The sequence below is a fragment of the Epinephelus lanceolatus genome, chromosome 11 (genome assembly GCF_041903045.1).
Source record: "Epinephelus lanceolatus isolate andai-2023 chromosome 11, ASM4190304v1, whole genome shotgun sequence".
Classification (NCBI taxonomy): domain Eukaryota; kingdom Metazoa; phylum Chordata; class Actinopteri; order Perciformes; family Serranidae; genus Epinephelus; species Epinephelus lanceolatus.
The window spans coordinates 15,291,721-15,312,987 of record NC_135744.1 but is presented as its reverse complement, the minus strand read 5'-3'; the positions used below and the strand labels follow the sequence as shown (position 1 = coordinate 15,312,987).

Here is a 21,267-nt window from a genome sequence, read left to right as displayed (position 1 = left end):
CAACAAGGGCAGAGGTGAATGGGACGAATTTGAGGGCAAGGGGCCGCAGAGGCTCGCTCATGTGTTGTAGTCTTGAGCTGGCAGGACGATGGAAACTCAGTCTGCATGCATCACAGTCTCTGAGGAGGTCTTAGGAGGTCACATGTTCAACCACCACAGAAGGATTACATAAGAACTTAATGAGCTGGACACATAATTTGACAGAAATAAGGCCTGCATGAACATATTTGTATTCTTATACTAATGTTGCTTGCAATCATTTCAAGTCAGATTTTTTTTTACTTTCAACTGCACAAATGTGTGGCTCATTTGAATCTGATGAATGCCACCTTTGAGCTTTGATCACTGGCATTATAAATGCCCCACATATTGCTAAATAAAGGCCCTGACACACCAAGCCAGTTGGCTGTTGGTCAGTGTCAGGCTGTTGATGAGTCTATCATCCTAGTTTTTGCGGTATGTCCTGCATCATTGGCACAAGCCGGCCCTTTTTTTAGCTTGTTTTTAGCCAATGTAGCGCGTTGAATCAGCGCCGCAGACTGGCGGAGCCCATTGGTGAATGAAATCACTCTGATCGGCAGTTCAGCTCAGGGCATGAGAAGAGAAAGGGAAAGTGTCACAAGCAAACAAACGACTAAAGTTTCTGGCTGAAACAGTTCTTAATTGTGCATATCTTTTGTTCCTTCAACATCAGGTTGTTTTGTTAACGTACTAACTGGTTAACTAGCATCTTGAATCCATCCCGTTGATCCCTCACTTTTCCAGACGACCGCCGTATGCTGGTATGGAGAGTTATTTCCTTTCACACAGATACAGATCAAGCATGCTGGCTGGCCGTTGGCTGTAGCCTTTTGGGTGTGTTCAGGTGCAACTTTTTGGCCGAGACACAAGTGACGTGAGGCGATGAATCAATCGGCTGTTACTACTAGTTCTTTGATGTCGATTAGGTGTGTATGGGCCTTCAGGCTACTTGTTCTGCTCAATTTATGGGCAAGTCTAATTCACAAAATGATCAGCCATGAGTAAAGAGATTTTAACAAATTCCTAAAATCCCAGATAATTTTTCTTATCTTTCCTTTCCATCTAATAATTAGTGATTGATTACGCTAGAAAATATCACTGATGGAGCGGGCGAAAAGGCCTCGAAATATTTCACCCTTAAGGTCAAGTTAGAAGCAAAATACTAAAATTTCGTAACCATGAATGGTCTCACTCTGGGGAGAATTCTAGGAAAAGAGTGACCTAAAAAAACACTGTCATAGGAAACACGTGTCCTTTCCCTGGCAGAACAAGCTGTGGTAAAACACCAAGTATTAAGATGGAAGTAAGCGCAAATTCTAGGAAAAGGCTGGAAATCACACCCCCCCACACACACACACACGGAAGATTATGTATGATGTTTATCTGGGGAGGAGCATAAGAATAGTCTTCAATAAAGTCCCGCAGGCTGCAGAGTCTTTCTTCAACAAAGGCAATAAAAAAAAAAGATAAAGCAGCGTTCCGAGTAAGATATTATATATCAATCGGCTAACTTACAGAAACCTTACGTGAGTCCACCTTCAGCCTTTGTCCCCCTCTTTCTGTCCCTCTCTCTAACACACTCACTCACTCAAAATACTAAAGAGTCTGCAGGTTGGGTGGTTGATTTACACGCTTTTTCAGCATCCCATGTGTCTGTTTGTTATTCTATATCCACCCCTGACGCTACTAAATATGGCAGCTCGTTTGGAGTCAGGTGTTCAGATAAGTAGAGCTACCACTCAGAATGACATACCAACACAAACTGCGCATTTGCAGTGCGTTGAAGAGTGGCAAAATAAATCCAGAGGACACACCCGTGCTTTCTCTGACATAGACTTTTTTTTTTTTTTTACTTTTCTTAGGAAACAAATTTAAGAAAAAACTAAGGGAGATATTGGTGAATGAGGCCCATTGTCTTGGCCTTTCAGAAATACCCAGGAAGGACAAATTTAACTACAGCTACAACTCCGATAGGGCTGACACCTTATGCTAGGTTGGTCTACATGCTCTTGTAGACAAATTCTCATTGGTCAGAAAATCACTGTTGTTACTCTCATGAGGCTATGTGTCCACCAAGGCACAAAAATGACAAATATGCAGCGATTAGCGAAGAATAGACGCTCAGCGCCTCATCACATTGCTGCCATGCGTTTGTAGCATAGTGTTAATACACTGCAGTCTCTAGTCTGATTGCAAAGCTGGCCTCAGGATGAATTAAACAGCAGAGTGTACTCAGTGCACTGTGGCCAATGTAGTTAATCTAGAGATAACCTGCCGACTATTTATCCTCATTAACCAATCGATTGGTTGAAAAGTAGGTAGACTTTGAGTCGACCAGGATTTTCCTTGGCTGAGTACAGTCCTATATTCCAAAGAAGCTAACAAAGGCTTTTGGCATTTTAACCAGAAAATAATCCAGTTGTAGAACCAGATTTTCCAGCCTTGGCTTATAATTTGAGAAAAAACATTGTATTTTCAAACACTAAAATAAAATACTGCTGTAACAGCCTATTAGCCCTCAGCTAACAAAGTCATAGGGCTAGAAAGAGACTAGCTACAGAGACTAGCTACAGAGCTGGATTATCTGCTGAACATCAGCATCTCTCTTTTTTTTTTTTTTTTTTTTTACTCATTTCGTGACACAACAGAAAAAGGCAGAGGTTGAAATAGCATAGAACACCTCCTTCTCTCTCACTCTCTTAATAATGGTTAATACCCCCTTCTGCTCCCTCAAGGCAGCCCATAATAATTAATTCAGTGATTAATATCCTAGTCTCCAATGGTAATGTCTCCGTGGTAACAGGAGAAGAGGGGGGCTTAAATGAAATGGCGACACGATAGTCTTTTTAATTGACTACAAATCCCAGATGAATAGAAGTTGAGTTTATTCTGGTGTTTTCTCCTGAGACTGCAGGATGTCATGTCACTGTGTCACTGTGTTGAAAATAAAACACGACACCGGCCGTCTGCTGCTCACATGCAGGTGTGACGGGTCGTTCCAGATGTTTCCAGTCACTTCCCTTGCCTTGACATGGATCATCTCTGGCTCCTCTGCTGAGTCATAGTTGCCACGTCTCTGGGCGAGCTAATGAGGACGCTGATTGGCTTGATTAGTCCTGATTAGCTCAGAGCGCGTGCATGCTGATGGCAAATTTCCTGATGGCTGCAGATGAAGCCAAACTTCTAATTTGAGTTGTGAATTTCAGGCCAACAAAAGCGAGAAGGAGAAATGACTTTCAAGTGGTCTATCTGCAAGAGTCCCATTATTCCATTAATTCAATGCCAATTAGCTTTGTTATCCAGCTGTCACACGGCCAGTCTGCCGCTTCGCTTATTGCTGATGTCAGCAGAGTTCGTCTGTCTTCACACTCAGTTGATTTGTCGCACTATTCTTGCAAATTTCAGGCAGTGCTGGAGGCTCTGATTGTATCTGTATGTGCAGTGGTGGTCTGTACTGTAGCTTCAAAGTCAAGAGCCAATTTACTGTTTCCTGCTTTGACATTGTAGCAGCAGGTGCTAATGAATTAGCTTTAATCCAAAACAAACATCCCCAAACGCCACTGAAATGGTTGTTCAACCTTTTTTTCTTTTTGCTTGTGACCCCTTAAAACAATGTGTTCATATCAAAATGATGAGGGCGGGTCATGCCTTCGCCATCCTCGTGGACTGACAAAATTAAAAGTGAACGTGTTTTAAAATGTGAACGTAAAACAACAGATCCACTTCTGATCAAACAGAGAAACCTTTCCTCAGACATCATGAGGAGCTAATGCAGAGATGTTACCTCAGGTGTTTGAGTTAATCCTACAGAGCTGATCTCTTGAGGAGATGATGCACATGGAGCAGAGGGTTTTGCAGAAGGATGAAAGAGCTTGAGTTGCCTTTGATGGTATATCACCAGCCTTTTGACCTTCTCAGCAGCTGGTGCTGCTGTTTGAGCCGGCAGATGGATAGATAGACCAGTGAGAGGGATCGTGAAGGGTGGTCTGGGGCCTTTATTTGTCACCCATTCTTGAGACCTGGGACAAAGCATGCCCTACCAAAAAGAACCAACAAACTTAAAAATAGTAACTTACCAATACAGTAGTTGCATTTCTGGGATGAAGCATTATTTTTAAAGGACTTATATGCATGAAATATATGTGTTTTATATAATATTTTGATCTGCTTTCACGTCTAAACACTCTTGTCCCAGACAAGAATTCACATCCCAACGATTAAAAAATGTGTTAAAAGCCTTCAAAATCTAAAACTAACCATATGTACTGGTAACACTGGTGTAGAATATTAACTACTACAATCACCTTTGTTTTAAAATATATTTTTTTGTGGTGATTTGTCCCAGATTTTTGTCAACTCCATCAGAATTGAAATTAATAAATACATAATTTCTGTCAACTCCGTCAGATCTTACTTCTGACATCCATCGTGTATGCCATTGAATAAAAAGTTCAATCATGAAGAGGTTGGCCCATTACGAGAATTTATTATTATTATTATTATTATTATTATTATTTATTATATTTGATTATGCCACTTTAACTTTAGTACACTCCATATACTCTGTATTGTTTTCGGTTCTAATTTTTATTTATTTATTTATAAAAAACGTTTAATATTAATTTTATATACCATGCATTATTTGTTTAATAACTTTCTCTAGGCTCATTTATCTGTAGCGCCCCTGTGTTTGTGAGGCTTAATCAAATTCCTCTGCTGGGTATTACTAAAGGTTTATCTAATCCTATCTTATCTAATTTCATGTTAAAGGCTTTTCCATTAGCTCAAAGGGCATATTCATCCCTATTTTCAGTGAGGCTTTTAATGTGAAAATTCTACAGGAAGAGTTGCTGCCTGAAACTTAGCAGCAATAGAAAGAAATGGAAACTGAAAATAAAACAAACACTAGCATTGGCCATTGTGCTGGTGCTATTAGTGCAGTGGAAATGTAGATTATGTTGAAAAGAAAATGTTGTTCTTTTATTTGTTTGTGCTGGTTGTTACTTGAGAATTTACGCTACTACACAGATTGTAAATATTATATCAGGGCTGCATCTGAGGCGGGGAGCAACAGAGAGTGGAAGTAGAGGCAGAGAGAGGGATCTGGAGTGACAGTTTGTCTGCTATGAATAAGTGAAATAGTGTGGTCTCGCCCCAGGTATCACCCTGGGAGCAGACGAGCACCTCCTCATTTATTTAGGCTCCGCTCAAGGTCACAGCTCTCCCTGTCTCTCCCTACGTCTTTCACTTCATCACCTCCTCCACTTCATGTTGCTGTTTTCTTCCCTGTCCCGCAGATATTCCTTAAATCCTGTGGAAAACCTACACACACACTCTGCAGCAAATCATCTCTGACAGCAGCTTTTTATTTCGCTGTTTATTTTGTCACATCAGAAGGATATAAAAGAGGGAATGTGAGCGCATCAAAATTAGCCTGGTCATTAATGTGAACCATATTGTGTTCAGTCCTGAGATGAGATTTTTTTTGCTTCTCGTTGAATTTATATTTAACTGCCTCAGTATTGTTTTGCCTTTTAAACCTGTGATACGCAGAAATCTGGGGAAAAAAACAGCGGAATTTGAAAATACTCCCTCCTCCTGCAGCTCCTCCTTCTCTGCCCCAAGCTCCTCCCACCAGCCATATGCGCATGCTTCAAACAGTAACCCAGTGTTTCCTATACATTGATTTATTTCATCTTGTTTAATTGTAGAGTTGCGCACAGCTCATTCGCTCAGCCTCTCCTTGCCCTGTAATTTCTCTCTATTAATCAGACAAGAATGAAATAGCTAACGTTTGCCACCCCACGGTCCCTCCCCCTCACTCCCCACCTCTGTGGACTGCTTGCCCGAGAGGAGAGCTGCTCTGGAGAAGGAGCTTTGGTCGGCGGCTGTAGCAGCTTGAGATTGACCAGTGCAAACCCCACAACAGAACAGCTGCACATGGAACTGTTTCTACTGGTACTTTATTCATATTAATCCATATTAATTAAATTATTATTAATTATTATTAATCCATATTAATTAATTATTCTCTTTTAGCCTCACAGTTTTAGCTTATTTATTATTGCTCTTATTTATTCAGTCTGCTGTCATTATTTATATTTATAATTTGCACTGAAGCATATTTATTGATTGGTGGCATGTGTGGAGCATAAAAATGACAAATAAAGAAATCTGAGAATCTGAGGAATCTGGGCTGGTGGCCAGCAGCAGCACCGGGTCAAACCTGTTAGCTGATCTGGCGAGGAGTCTGGGTTGTCCAGTGTGTGAATTTGTGTTTCCTAGGATAGCAAAGGAATGACCCGCCCTTCTCTGCCTTACTCTGTCTCTGACTGGGTTACTCTGACAGTCTCACTTTAACCCTAACCTATGTTACTCCTCTTGCCTAAATCCAACCAACAAAGGCAATGAGCACTAGTCCATCACCAGGAGAGCCACATATGTCATGCCTTTGCTATCCTAGGAAATGCAGATTTGCATCTAGTGCCCGGGAGCTGGAGTTTGTGCTGGCTTGATTGGTGTTGCTGTGGCTGCTGTGGGGATTCGTCTCCAGTGCTGCTGCCCACGTCTCCTCTGGGCGAGGTGGTCTGTAGGGGGAGTGAGGCAGAGGACACACTGTGACTTGAGGCTTTAGCTAACGTTAACTACATAATGAAAGTCAGTTTTTTTGTGACCCATCCTCCACCCCAACCTGCCTCCTTTCAAGTGCTCGAGACTGCTTTCTTGTTTACTGCTTGTCAGCGCATTGGTCACGTTATCGCAGCCTTTCAAAACATGCCGGATATGTATGAATTTGGGTGAATTGCTTTTCATAGGAAAACATACAAAAAATATTAGGACTGCCTGGATAGCCTCACGTTTTGTTTTTTTTTTGTTGTTGTTGTTTTTCGTTTATTGTCAGACTCTCTTTTTTGTGAGTTCGTCTTCCTTTTCTGGGTTGCTTTGCAGTTTATGGGCCATTACTACTGGCGAGATTACCAGGGTTAAAGCTTCACACGTCTGTTGTAAAAAGCATATATTAAAAGATCAATCTGGGATTTTATGAATCGATATTGGGTGATTCAAATGAATATCGATTTTAATCAGATGAATCGATTATTTTAACTGAGCCGGACTGCCAAAAGGAACACCCTCTCTCTGAAATGACATGTGATTAGCCAAAGTCTCCCGTCACAGGTTAGAGTTTCTGAAGCCTGAAAACAGAGCTCAGAGGAGGTGCAGAAGTCTAAAATATGCTCACATTTTTTATGGGATTTTTGTCCAAAATTAAACTGCCTACCCCATCTTAAAGGGTCTGTTTTTGTGGTTTCAGATTGAGAAAATAATCATTATTCCATGCTGGATGACATCATCACATACATACAGCATATATAGAGAGAGTATGCTGCTTGTTCCAATCATTCTTTAAAGCTATGTGCTCTAAATGAAGATTTCATTTTTACACATTTCTCCTGTTATGTTGGGTATATTTGGAATTTTTAATATTTGGACCATTTGAAATAAAGTTCCGTGTGATCGAAAATGCTTTGTGTTGTAAACGAATAGATTCAATTGATAAAGTTCTGTACATGTTTAGCTGATATGTCGGTGTGTCTGAGTCTCCTTCTCACATATAATAACTTTCCAGTTCTCTTACGTGCAGCTTAATCACATAAATTGTTGCAGATGAGTGCAGAAATGCCACTCAGCCAACATGCAGACCATGCCAGCCTCTTAGATCTCTCCTATCCTATTTAATAAATACAAATTAATTTAACTTAAGCGAGTTAACCGGTGGGGGAAAAGTGCTGACTAAGTGCTGTATAATTGCTGGAATTATTCTCTCTTTTTTCCCCTACATTTAGTATTCTTTATACCCCGAGGCTTCCTGGACTGCTGCGATGAATCCCATTCCCCCAACACTGGAGCCAATTTCTGTTTTGTTTCCACTTTATTTCTTCTAGTACTTCCCCCGTCTGGTTTTCTAGTTGCCTCCACTCGTGGGAAAACTGAGCTCGTACATCATTACAGTCAAGTTCTCCCCAACGTTTTTCACAACATCCAACTGCAGTGAAACATTTTCTCTTTTTTTCCAACACTTTTGTATTGCACAAAAACACTTGCAATGACCACACTTGGATAGGCACATGTATTACTAGAAATGCAAATGATTCAATTATAACTCCCAGTGCTGAAAACATAACGCTGACATTAACATCTCTTGTTCTTACAAACTTTTCTGCTTAATCTCAGTTTCTGAGGTTACTCTGACAAGTTTTTAGTTTTCTGACAGACAGGCTAGGGCTCCAGACCCCATGATGGTCAGGTGGGCTGGCGGGACATTGAGGTTGATGGAAGAGGAAGACCTCAGAGTGTGGGTGGGGGTGTGGATGTTTGGAGAGGTACAGAGCAGCTAGGTTGTGGATGGCCTTAAAGGTGAGGGGTAAGATCTTAAAGTCAACACTGTATTTAACAAGAAGCCAGTGAAGCTGCTGAAGGACAGGTGTGATGTGATTGATGAAGGGGATTCTGGTGATGATGCGAGTGGCAGAGTTCTGGACCAGTTAAAATTTGTGAGTGGACTTGAGAGGGAGACTAAAAAGAAGCAAGTTACAGTAATCAGGATGTAATTAGGGTGTGAACAAAAATGGCCGTACTGTCTGGTGTGAGGGAAGGGCACAAGTAGTTATTTTTGCGTAGATGGAAGCAGGCAAACTGAGTGACATTACTGATCTGAGATTATAACTATTATAACTATGACTATCGAGGATGACGCTCAGACTAAGAGTCTGGGTCTGAGCACCTGCAGGGAGGGGGAAACAAAAGAGTTATCAATATCGATTGTGAAACTGTCAGTTTTTGCTAAGGTGGATTTGGTGCCAATGAGAAGTAAGTCAGTTTTATCTCTATTTAATTTGAGGCAGTTGCAGGAGAACCAGGATTTGACTTCCTGAAGGCAGTCAGACATGGAGGTAGGCAGAAAGGTGGAGGGAGGTAGGTTTGGTGGACAGATAGAGCTGGATGTCATCCGCATAGCAATGGAAATGGATGTTAAATTTATGGAAGATGTAGCTGAGAGGAAGTAAGTAGATGATAAACAGAAGGGGACCCAAGACAGAACCTTGAGGAACACAGGGAGTGACTGGAAGTGGCTGGGATTTGAAAGTTCTGAGCTGGATAAATGTGTACAGTCAGAGAGATAGGATTTAAAGCAGTCCAGGGGTGTTAGTGATTCCAGGGGAGGCTTGTTAAGGAGGATGCCGTGGTTCCCTGGCAATGGATAATGCTCCCGGTACCACTCTGATATGTTGCCATGTTTGCTTGGCAACGACTCCCAGTATGTTTATTTTTATTTATTTAGTTAACCAATATTTATTCAGGTAAGTCCCATTGAGATCAACAATCTCTTTTACAAGGCAGACCTGGCCAAGTCGGCAGCATACAGAAGAGTTACAGCCGTTGCCTTGACCCCTCATACTCATGTGTTGCTTTCAGTTATACCTCATAGTCACTCCACACAAAGATACCACTGAGCTAATTTTTTGCCATCTCTGTAGTATTTCTGTAACTAAGCAACCAACCCATAGATGTATGATCTCTTTTTTTCCAGTGAAGTTGCTTGCGTGGTGCATAGGGCAAAAAAAGTTTCTAGCTTCCGGGTTTACCTCCATGGTATTCGACTCACTGAATATGCGCAGAAGTGTTTCTCCCACTGGCCCCACCCACGAGTTCCCGCTCTGCTCATAGACTTTGTGTTTATGTTATGGATTCTTTTGAACACTTTTCTTGACCCTAAGGAAAGTTTTACAAATATAAAACCTCCATGGATCAAAAATTAAGAATAGAAAGAGTCATAATTGATCTTGTTTGCAGTTCGAGGTGTCCTGTGGACAGTTTTACAACATCTCATTTTTAATGGTGGTCTATGGGGAAAATGCTTCTTGGGCCACAGGGGATTTTTTGGCTGGGAATAATTGAAGGGAAAGGCTGAGCTGCTGTCCTGGGGGCCTGAAACAACTGTAAAGCGGACAATCTGCTTTCTGTTTACACTGACATGGGCACACCCAGTGTATGTGAATGGTCATGTGGTATGGGTTTTCAGACGTGTTACTGTAGTATGGACGAAGATTATTTCTGAAACGGTGCTGAAACTCTAATGCGTATGGAGATTGTTTTTGTTTTAAATGCTCTTTTCAAATGAAAATGTCTTAGTGTGGACGTGGCCTCTGTATTATCCCTGTGGTTGACTGGCATCCTGTCCAGAGTGCACCCTGTCACTCACCTCATGTCAACTGGGATTCCCCTCGCAGTCCTCAAGGATAAGTGAGTATAGCTAAAGGATGGATGGATAAAAGCCTAATAATCGGCCCCTTCCATGAGAGTACCCTTTCTTATCACAACATATATGACGTAGAATCCATTGTGTAATACCATGATTAATTCAAGGTGAATAGAGATGAAAGAAAAACACTGACGTGGCCTGTAAATTACCCAAACTCTCAGCGCTAAGCTACAGCAGTGTGTCACTACGGATCAAAGTCAGTGGTATCAGCCAGCAAAGACACAGCACAGAGGGATGGAGGGATGGCAAAGAGACACTCCTCCTCTTGTCCCATTATTACACTCCCACAATCCTCTGCTGCTCACACTGGGGGGGAAAAAAGCAAGAAAGATGGAGACGGTGTGATAAAGAGAATGGAGGGATTTTGGCAGGTGGGAAAAGGAAATTAAGCAGCGGAGAAAGAGAGAGGATAGAACTCATCCACACGTCCTATCATGCACACCCTCCGCCCATTCACTCATTATTTTACAGTTATAATTCTCTGTGCTCAAAAGCCACAGAAAATACTCAATCGTCTCGAGGAGAGGGAAAATGGAGTGTGGGGAGAAAAAGAGAGGGAAGTCATTTGTATTCAAATCCAGAGCTAATACGTCAAGTAAGTCTATTTCATGGGCAAAGCTTCCTGTGTGTGTGTGTGTGTGTGTGTGTGTGTGTGTGTGTGGAGACATGCTCTACTGCAGCACTTTCTCTATTGGAAGTCGCCTTAGCCGCTACAGGCACTTTCATCGGCACAGAGTGAGAAAACAGAGGTTTCCTCTCGGATTCTGTGGTTAGAGTGACAGTTCTGCCTGGGTCTGAATTGGCAGAACCTTCATATTTGTTCAAATAAAGTGGTTCTTTCAAAAGGTTCGTAAGCAGTCACGGCTCTTCACGGTGTCATATGATTTACTGTATGTGGGAAAAGGATGCTGCCATCCTTATTGAGAGGACAGGACATGGAGAACTCCTGTGTATATTGGAAACAATGGAATATGGCCAGATTGCAATAAGACAAAGTGGAAATACCAGCCAAGAAAACACTGACCGTTGCAGATGCCTCTCACCTCCCCGTCTCATATCCCCATCTCTCTCCCTCTCTCCATCTGACAAGGAGGCCTGAGGGTTTTGTATCCTCTGCTGTTTGATTTGCACCGAGGGGAGATCTTGTTTGTTCTCCTCAATGCAGCATTTATGGTTTAAGATTCTCCTCACGACCTTCTGCTGCTCCTGAGCAACGGGCTATCTGTCTCCCCCGAGCGAACAAACAAGAAAAGAACAGTGCCGCCGCCACGCCGGCTGGGGGGGACCTGCAGCTCTTTTCATCCTACCAATAAACAAAAAGATGGTGGGGTGGGGAGGAGGAAGGAGAGGAGTAGCCAATCTTTCCGTTATCGAAGCCGGTCAACACAAGCACGTGGGATTTTTTTTTATGAGGCAATCTGCACTAATGAGGGATAGCTTCAGCTCTGGAGGGTTTGTGTTGTCAGAGCTCCACCTTGTGGTGGTACAGCAGTAGTTTTGGTGCCCACAGAGGTGGCTAGTCTCTCCATGCTTCAGTCATATTCCATTCCTTCTAATTGTTTTCTCTGTCACTGTATTTCCAACACTGACTGACTGTTTTCTGTCCTCCTATCTTACCCCACTGATCCCTTTTTCTCCTCTCCTCCTTATTCTTATTTTACCACTCCAATAATCATTTTCCTGGCTCTACTTTCTGGCAATCCCCTTTTTGTTCCCGTCTTCCCTCCTATTATTTTGCCATCCTCTGCCTTCTAATCCTTCCAAACTGTCCCCACGATATTCTCCCTCTTCCGCTCCCTTCCACCTCCCTCCTCTCCAAGATCGTTATCGGGCCGAATTGTCGGAGGAGTGTGGTGGTTCTTCACTCTCATCATCATCTCGTCCTACACGGCTAACCTGGCTGCCTTCCTCACTGTGGAGAGGATGGTTTCCCCCATAGAGAGCGCAGAGGACCTGGCCAAGCAGACAGACATCGCCTACGGCACATTGGACTCTGGCTCGACCAAAGAGTTCTTCAGGGTGAGTTGGTGTAAACAGGGGTTAAAGTGGTCGACAGGTAGGGGGAACCCATGCACATCTTTCACACACCAGAGAAAAGGCTGATCACGCACTCTTCAAAGTGTCAGCAGGAACATGAGGGAGCTTAGCAGGTCTCCATGGCAACCCTGTGTCCTAGAAATTAGAATTATGTAGTCAAAACTTGTTTAGTAGGATACGTTCAGGAGGAAATCTCTGCTCTTGATGATGTTCAGTGTCAAAGGTTTTCCACGTGAAGGAAGTTATGCATTTCTGTACCACACCCAAGTTGTAAAGAGGTGGTGTGGCTGGATGTAAGAAGATAAGATAAAACTTTACTGATCCCACATTCAGGCGAAATACTCACAGAGACAGGCTCAGAGGTAGAAGAGAGATAAAGTTCTGTTTTAGTGAGATAAATGGAAAATTGAATAAAAGAATATTAAAGAGGCTGGGGAGGTAACATTAAAACAGCTATATACAATATATACATTATAATATGAGGCACAGGTATGAATAATTATTATATACATAGTAATATAAAGTACATATAAAGTACATAAGTACACACTATACAATAATAATAATACAATACTTTGAAGTATATATAACAGAAATCAAATTGAATCCTACGATATGGTAAAAAAGTGAAATAACATGTAGTAGTTCTTCTTTCAATGTACAACATTAAAGGAAAACTGCTGATTTTTTTTTTCTTTACCTGAACCCTGTTTACCATGTCCTTTAATCTCAAGTGTCACTAATTGGAACAACAATTTTTGAAATTGGTTCAGTGTTGAGTGACAGCGCTGCAGCCGCTAAATGGCTGTAATAGTCGGGGCAATTGTGCACCGTCAGTGTACGTCCACTAAAAGTGCTTGTTTTTGCTACTGACAGGCTCAGACTGTGATTAAAAGTGTCTGACGACATTATGGAAAGTACTAAGGAGTATTAGGGCAAAACTAAGGAAAATAAATCTGGTATTTTGAGAATTTAGACAAAATATTACAGGAATAAAGTTGTAACTTCGAGAAAAGAAGTGTGAGTATCACAAGAACAAAGCTGTGATTTAATCAGAATAAAGTCATGCTGTTTCAGGAAAAAACTCATAATATTATAATAGAATAAAGTTGTAATGTTATGGGAAAAAGTCAGAGTATTACGTGATCATGACTTATATTTTTATAAGAAAAAAAACATACAAATTAATGCCAGACAGTCAGCTGACATAGCATGAAATACGACAAAGTCCCCATCAGTGAGAAAATGTGGTGGCTGAGTGGTTTATGCATTAATTTGCAATTTTTTTAAAGATTTTATTTTTTATTTTAATACATTTTTGCTCTCATTATATTACAACTTTTTCTTGAACTAGTATGACTTTATTCTCAATTTTTAATGTGGCCCAAATACTCAAATTTCATAGGAAAGGACCCTTTAGAGAACATTCTTCTTTACCTTTCGCTTGATTCAGTCTGTTTATTATTGTCTTCCTGCAACAACTCAACTCACCAGACTTCATGACGAGACTTGGTTAGACACATAACACACAGACGGATACAGTACAATATTAGCTTCCAAAATGCAGTGGAGCAGAAATATAAAGTAAATGATCAAGTAAAATACAAGTACATCAAAATTTTACAAGTAGGAATCCCTCACCATCAACATGACCTTTCAAATATCAGTTACTCACCATGTTTTACCTCGTATTCATGAAGAAAGTTTTGTTTTTCTTGCATGCCTCCATGGTGAACGAAGAATCCAAAAAATGAGAACATTTTTCATGAACTGAAGTCATTGGCGACCATCTTATACAACAGCAAAACTGTATCAAAACACCAGCATGGAGAATAATCCAGGTCTCATTTATTCAGTTGTACAGTCGGTACTTAACAAACATTAGCATTTTTGCTAAAAAAAAATTACAATAAAGCAGAGTTCAAAGGCATATCCAGGTTACCCAGCTGCACATGAGACTGTTTGTGGTTTCAGCTTACAAAAATAGACAGGTCTGCGTTGCAGCGATGTGTAGTTACATTTCTGGGGAGGTGCACGTCAGGCTATGGCATAGGTAGTCAATGCCGTCAATTCACCATGAATCCCACTTTAATGTGCTAACTTACAATCCACCATTGTGTATAGTTACATATTGCTGGTATATGTATTTAATAAGAATTTGTTCTAGTAAACCAGTTATGTGAGCTTTTGAAATGAGACTCCATGTTTTCTCTGCCTGCTGTTGTATGCGGACATGCTGTCCCCCCCCACCACCACCACCACCACATCTGCCTTTGAACCTCCAACCCTCTCATAACCCCACAGCGGTCCAAAATCGCCGTCTACGAGAAGATGTGGGGATACATGAAGTCTGCTGAGCCCACGGTCTTCACCAAGACCACGGCTGAGGGCGTGGCACGGGTCCGCAAGTCCAAAGGGAAATACGCCTTCCTCTTGGAGTCCACCATGAATGAGTACACAGAACAACGCAAGCCATGCGACACAATGAAAGTGGGAGGAAACTTGGACTCCAAAGGCTACGGAGTAGCTACACCCAAGGGTTCACAGTTAAGGTGGGTGGAATAGTGTAACAATATGTTCTACGTGTTGTTATGGTATTCCACCTTCCCTGGTGTGCCGCCTTTTGTATCTTTATCTGTCTCCACTTACTTTGCTTGGTGTGGGTGGGTTGGGCAATATACATCTGTGGTAGAGGGCACAAGTAGTGGCTTTTTGTCATCCTTGTTTGTTGCATGCATGTGGGGGGGGTCACCGTGATCATGCAGGGGTGGTTATTTCATTTTTTCTTTCTTCACAGCTCTCCACATCAGGTAAATCTTTGTGCTTGTGCTTGCTGTTTGGGCAGAGATGTTGGAATGGCATGCTCGAAGGCTTGAGTAAACTTCTGAAAATGTCTAATTTAGAAAATACCATTTAGGATAATCTGCATTTATATATACAGATGTAATTAGCAGAGAGATGTTTCACTAATGCTACTTCAGCTTTCCTTCATGGTTGACTGGTTCTTTCTTTTCAACTAAGTGACTGAAATAGTGTTTTGGGAGCCATTTGAATGCTCAGCCCTGGGTAACTCTGCCAGACTCTGTCACTGCCTCCCGCACATAGTGGAATTTACAGACCTGCCAGAGAATACAGTGTCATTACTGTGGGGAGTTGCACTTTCAATCCGCACACTCATCGATCAAAGCCCGCCGGCAAGGTCTCACTGAAGGGAGTGGATATATGTACTAAAGGCAAAATTTCACAGGTGTGTGCGTGCACACGTCTGCAAACCAGTGGAGATCAGCTTCATGATTGCTTGCACTTTCATTTTCTCCTGCGGAGGTACAAGAAAATGTTAGAAAATTTCAGAGCGAGCCTTTTATAAAGGCTCTAAGCAACTCTGCTGTATAAATACATGAAGCACGACTATCACTGATCGTATGTAATTAGTGGGTGCACTGAAAACAAGAGCCAAACATAAAGGTTTTTATTCTTCGTACAAGCAAAGTAATTTGTTTCAACTCCTCACAGGTGGTAAATCCAACCCTTTTAGCTGTTTTCTGTAAATTCCTCTGCACATGAAGCCCGAAGTAGAGCAGAACAGCTGCTGGTTTGTTTTGCAGCCAGGCTGGTGCCAGTTTTCAGCCACTGCTTTGACCAGGAAGAGTCCCTGACAGATCACGGTAGTTCCCCCCTCCTCTTCCAGGCCTCCATCTTTGTTTTTTTGGGGATTATCATCTTCTGTCAGTCACTTGTCCGGATACCAGCGAGGAAACACACCAGCAACATGGAGAGCAGGTGACATGGTTGGTCAAGGCTGTTATTTTCACATGGCTCCGCAAACATCGCCAAGCTAAAACTGAAATATCAGCTGTGTCACTTTGTCTTTCTGATCCATTTCCATTTCTGACTGTTTTTTATTTTTCATAATGATGCAAATAAATTAAAAGGATCAAAATGCACGCTGAGGCAAATCTCTCTCTATTGTCAGACTTCACTACGGCAGCCTTCTAAAGGAGCCATGAAATTATAACGCAACACTTATTTTAAACGGCTTTTCAGAGACATTTTATGCAAGTCAATCATGATTTTCCAGAACAGCTTAATGCTCAGAAATCCTGTGAGCTTTGAATTGGCTGACGTACACACACCATATACATGTGTAAAACAGGTCCAAATTATTTGGAGGTGTCTGGTTCTCAACATGCTGGCTGGTGCAGATATTTTTTGGCTGGCGGTACCTACTGCCAACATCTTGTGCCAATATTTAATGTTTTAAGATGGACAATTTCCATGCCAAAAAAAGAAGAAAGAAAAAAAATGAATTACTCAGTTAATTATCCGTTAGGGTAGAAAAACATTATGTGACATGTACATATCTACATGCATGAATAAATTGCATTGGTATATCTATGAGTTCACAGCTGATGTTGGCTGCTGTAGATGATTCATTCGAGTGGTTTTTACAGTGCCTGATCAATACAGGAATGTTGTGTTGTTATGTCGCCTCACTGTGCTGTGTAAAAGGTATGATCGCAGAATGGGGTGACAGAGTCATCTTACCTGTAAACCACCACAGGAGGTAGTAACAGTACCGAAACGTGTCTGTATTAACTGGACAGCTGGTAGGACGGGACCATGAGCAGGTCGGGTGTTTTGACGACATATTATGTGCGTGACCTACTGCAAGAGATTTAAAAGTAGCTGTTAGCAGTTAGTGGCTAACTCAAAGAAGAACAGCAGCTGTATATGTACATGACTTGGGAAAACAATGAGATCTGGGAGCTCCTTACCCTCTGAGCAGAGGGCGAGATCAGCTGCCACATAACAGAGGCGGTACATGATTGTTATTGACATGTCAGTGCTATTTTTATTATTTATAAAGCACTGACATGGTATATGTTACACTAGAGACTGATGCTGTTGTGTTACACGTCATGCCCGTCACATCTGCTTTAATTCTGTAATGCCTGGCATGCTGTCTTAAATCACACACAGCAGCAGAATAATGCTGCTGTCGTTTGGTTCTGTGTGGAAAAAGGCGTAAAGAAGGGATGTTGTAGCAGCCCTACAGCGCAGCATCTTCGTCAAAAAGGCTTTGGTTAATTTTTGAGGCCTGAGGTGGTAAAACTACACAAACTTTGGTCACAAACCAAACTACTGAACAAACTGAAATTTTGACCAGACAATGGCATTAAAGAATAAGGAAACAGTAAATGTCTCTTGGGGCAAACTATCAAGTATCGGTGTGATATGTCACTGGGTAATTTAAAATTTTGATTTGATGGTGGTGCTAGATTTAAAAGTTGGTATTACCAAAGTCTCTGGGAATCATCCTCTGGGAACCATGAATGTTTGTTCAGTATTGAGATGTTTTCGTCCTATCTACAATGTTGTATTACCAGATAATTAGATAAAGATAATTAAAAAAAAATCTATGGAAAAAAGATTTTTTTTATTCTTGATGGGATTCGTTGAGGAGAAACCTGTTTTGTTTTTTTGTCTTCTTCTTCCCTATGTTGTTAATCTTTTGCTGGCAGATTCAGTGAGCTCCCATTTACATAGCCACAAATATTGCTGCTTTGTCACGCCCCTCAGCATGTGATATTGACACCAAAGGCACCCTTTAACGTGTTTATGAGAGGAACTGGGCTTTCATCTAACTCCAGTGTAAACCCATCCGCGACAATACTTGACACTGAGAGCAACTGATGTAGCATAAAGAGCAAGACGGTCCATATAGGGTGGGAGGGGAGGTGGATTGGTCAAACAAAACTGAACTTTCACACAGGAGACTGCTGTTCATCTCCTGTGTGAAACTAAAAGTCTGTTGTTTTAACACAACGTTATGCAATTTATGTATAGTACATGATGTACTTATTTTGACCCAATATATGATCTTTTCTAAACCTCACCAAATATTTTTTTGTTTTGATTTGTTTTTAAATTGCAGGCAAATAATAATACACAAAGCACATATGACAACATGACATGACAGTATGGCCTCACAAAGAAAAACAAAGCAAAACAAAAACAAACAAAACAAAAGTAAGACTTACGCAGACCAAAATGGATGAAAGAGAGGACATGTAAAAGTTATTTGGATCAAAGTTAATAGTACTAGTAAAAAATAAATAAATAAATAACATTTATATGGCAGGTACAGTGTAATTATAATTCTATATATTTCCACTCTTTACTAGAGCAAATTTTGTCCCATTTCATGTGATGTTGTGCTACTTTGCAATGGTTTGTAGCAATATCCTTTTCCAGAAATTGACATTGCACTGTATTTTTCAGGAAACTAAAATTCAACTTTTTTCTTGATTGAGCTTTAAATAGAAATATTTTACCCAACAGAATAATTGTGTTTATTATTTGGGGACAGTTTTCATCACAGGACCCCCAGTAAAATGTTTAAAGATGTTAGTTCAATGGAAATGTTGAGAGGCCCCAGCCAGCCTTGGATATCAGTAGAAAAACAAATGCAACTGGTCTTCCTCTTCCTAATCAAGTAGTTTTTGTTGCCTAAACCTAACCACAACCATTTCTCAACATTAACCAATGTGTTTCAGCTATGCGTCACATAAATACACTTGAGGGTGCCCTGTGTGTCGCAATGAGATGCCAAGGAGCGTGACAAAACATTGGGATATCATGACCTGAGAATGGGAGCAGCTAGTGATAGCAAGCATAAGGTAATGCTAACGCTAAAACTCTGCTTCAGCGTTCTTTTTAATGTTTCAAGCTGATAAGTTTTAAAAACTACGAACCAGTAAAAGCTTTCAAATATGTACATGACGGCTGCATTGATATCAAATTAAAACGGCACATTAAAGTGGAGAGATTTGTGTTCAGCGTGTGTTCGGGTCCTGGGATGTAACCATTTAGAGCATTAACGCACTTTTCCACCTTTGTCCCTCTCTTACTGCTACTCCCCCCTCCCCCCCTTCTCTTCCTTCCCTCCCAAATTGGACAGCATACTCACCCCCTCTCACCAAATATGTTTTATCGTTTTCAAGAAGTGCAGTTAACCTGGCAGTGTTAAAACTCAATGAGCAAGGCCTGTTGGACAAATTGAAAAACAAGTGGTGGTACGACAAAGGAGAGTGTGGCAGCGGAGGCGGTGGCGAGAAGGTTAGCCGCTATGTCGCTATGCCCATGTGACCTTGATGCGGGTAAAAGACAAATGTGTTTTGTTGGTAACAGGAGCATCTGCTGGGTCGACCCACACAGCTACCTCAAAGTGAAGAGGAAACGTTAAATCTGGAGAGGAGTGCGAGTACTGTCGAACCAAAAATATCCGCTGTTGTGCTCATGTAGGGATAAACTGGGAAAGTAAAACTATTTGGAAACTTAAAAAATATTGCTTATAAGAAGTAAAAGGACAAGACAGTCACCTCATGTTGGGTGTTTAGCATACTACGAAGCATTGTTTGAGCTGATAGTTTTGGGTTGACAGTACTAGCCTCTGTGTTTGTTCTAAGAAAGGTCCCGGCAGTATGTGCCCGTTCCAGAAAAGCGATGCAGCCGGGGCCCCACTTATATATGTCTGTTAGCTCAGCCCCTGCCCCTTAATATCTCCCAATAAACCCAAACCTTCAAACAACTATCTCAACCAATGAGCAAAGAGACATGTAGCGTAAAGTGGGGCCCCTTCCCGGCTTCGTCACTTTGTGAAGAGTACTGAGCTGCTCTTGTTGGGCTTCTTCTGATTGAATAACATAAAATAACATGTCCTATGATGTTATTTATGTTATTTTCCCCACCCCACCCTTCCCCGTCCCCCGTGATTTGAAGAACGCCTGTAAACCTTGCCGTATTGAAACTGAGTGAAGCAGGAGTCTTAGACAAACTGAAAAACAAATGGTGGTACGATAAAGGGGAGTGTGGACCCAAGGACTCGGGAAGTAAGGTCAGTCTCCACCAGCCCGGGAGCCTCCCCTCCTCTCATTGTCTCTATGCACACTTGTCTAACGCTGGCAGTACTGTTCTGTTATTACAGCAGGCTGGCTGACATGGCGCACACACACACACACACACATATAACACTCTGAGAAAGAGCGAGTGACAGACATGCAGGTAGAGACTTAAGGCGTAGCCTGAGGGATACAGCATGACAGAAACAAGGCATGGTGCAGCGCTAACAGTTTTACAGCAGCTAAGCTATGTGTTGAAATGCAGATGAAGGTTCACACTCACACTGGTTGTCACCCAAGATGGTCCCAGGGCATGTTCAGACGTTACTGTATGTCACACTAGATGTCAGTACTACTGTACGCCTCAGCTGTAGCAACACACACAAAACACGATGATGATGCACTGGAGCATGGAGTTAGCTGCCACATTTGAAGCAGCATGCACCTTCCACATCAGTCACGTCCCCTTAATCAGGTCCTTAAGTGCAGGACACACACACACACACACGCCATCACCTGCAAATGAGACTAAACACGACAGGCAGGCTTTTTTACTGTCCATGTAATAGGATGAATGCCCCTTAAGGACGTAGGTGATTTATCGGAAGGGGGGTAAATGGCAGTGAGGAGCAGGAGTCAGTGCTCAGAGAGATCAGCTGCATACATTTGAATAAAAGGGGTTAAAAGGTGAATGTCAGAGTTGAGAGCGAAGGCAGCCCGTGGAAATATGGAGGGAAATTAAAGGGCTAGTTCATCCAAATGACCAAAACAGATTTCCTCATTTACCTAGTTACAGGTAGCAATGCAGATACTTTTAATTGCATTTTTAAATCGACAGCAACAACCCTTTTCAGGAACAATGGCTGACATTATGTATTCTTCATTCTACTTAATGTAGATCTGTTGTCCTCATTCGTGGACACTTTTTTGTGCCATCTAGTGGTAGTAAGAGCACAATACATAAAAACAAGATGGCAGCCATTTCTG

The 21,267-nt window shown here is 41.6% G+C and overlaps 1 protein-coding gene across 2 annotated transcripts in view; it reads left to right on the top strand.

Moving 5' to 3' along the window:
* Positions 1-21,267, top strand: part of LOC117269805 (glutamate receptor 4) — a 188,169-nt gene that overhangs the window by 160,320 nt on the left and 6,582 nt on the right. Inside the window, exons 12-14 of one of the 2 annotated variants that reach the window (XM_033647147.2) lie at positions 12,163-12,361; positions 14,684-14,931; positions 20,162-20,276. In XM_033647147.2, the coding sequence (XP_033503038.1) occupies positions 12,163-12,361; positions 14,684-14,931; positions 20,162-20,276 (562 nt within the window). Of the gene's footprint in view, positions 1-12,162; positions 12,362-14,683; positions 14,932-19,383; positions 19,499-20,161; positions 20,277-21,267 lie in introns of both variants that reach the window. The other variant, XM_033647139.2, reaches the window with a different exon arrangement.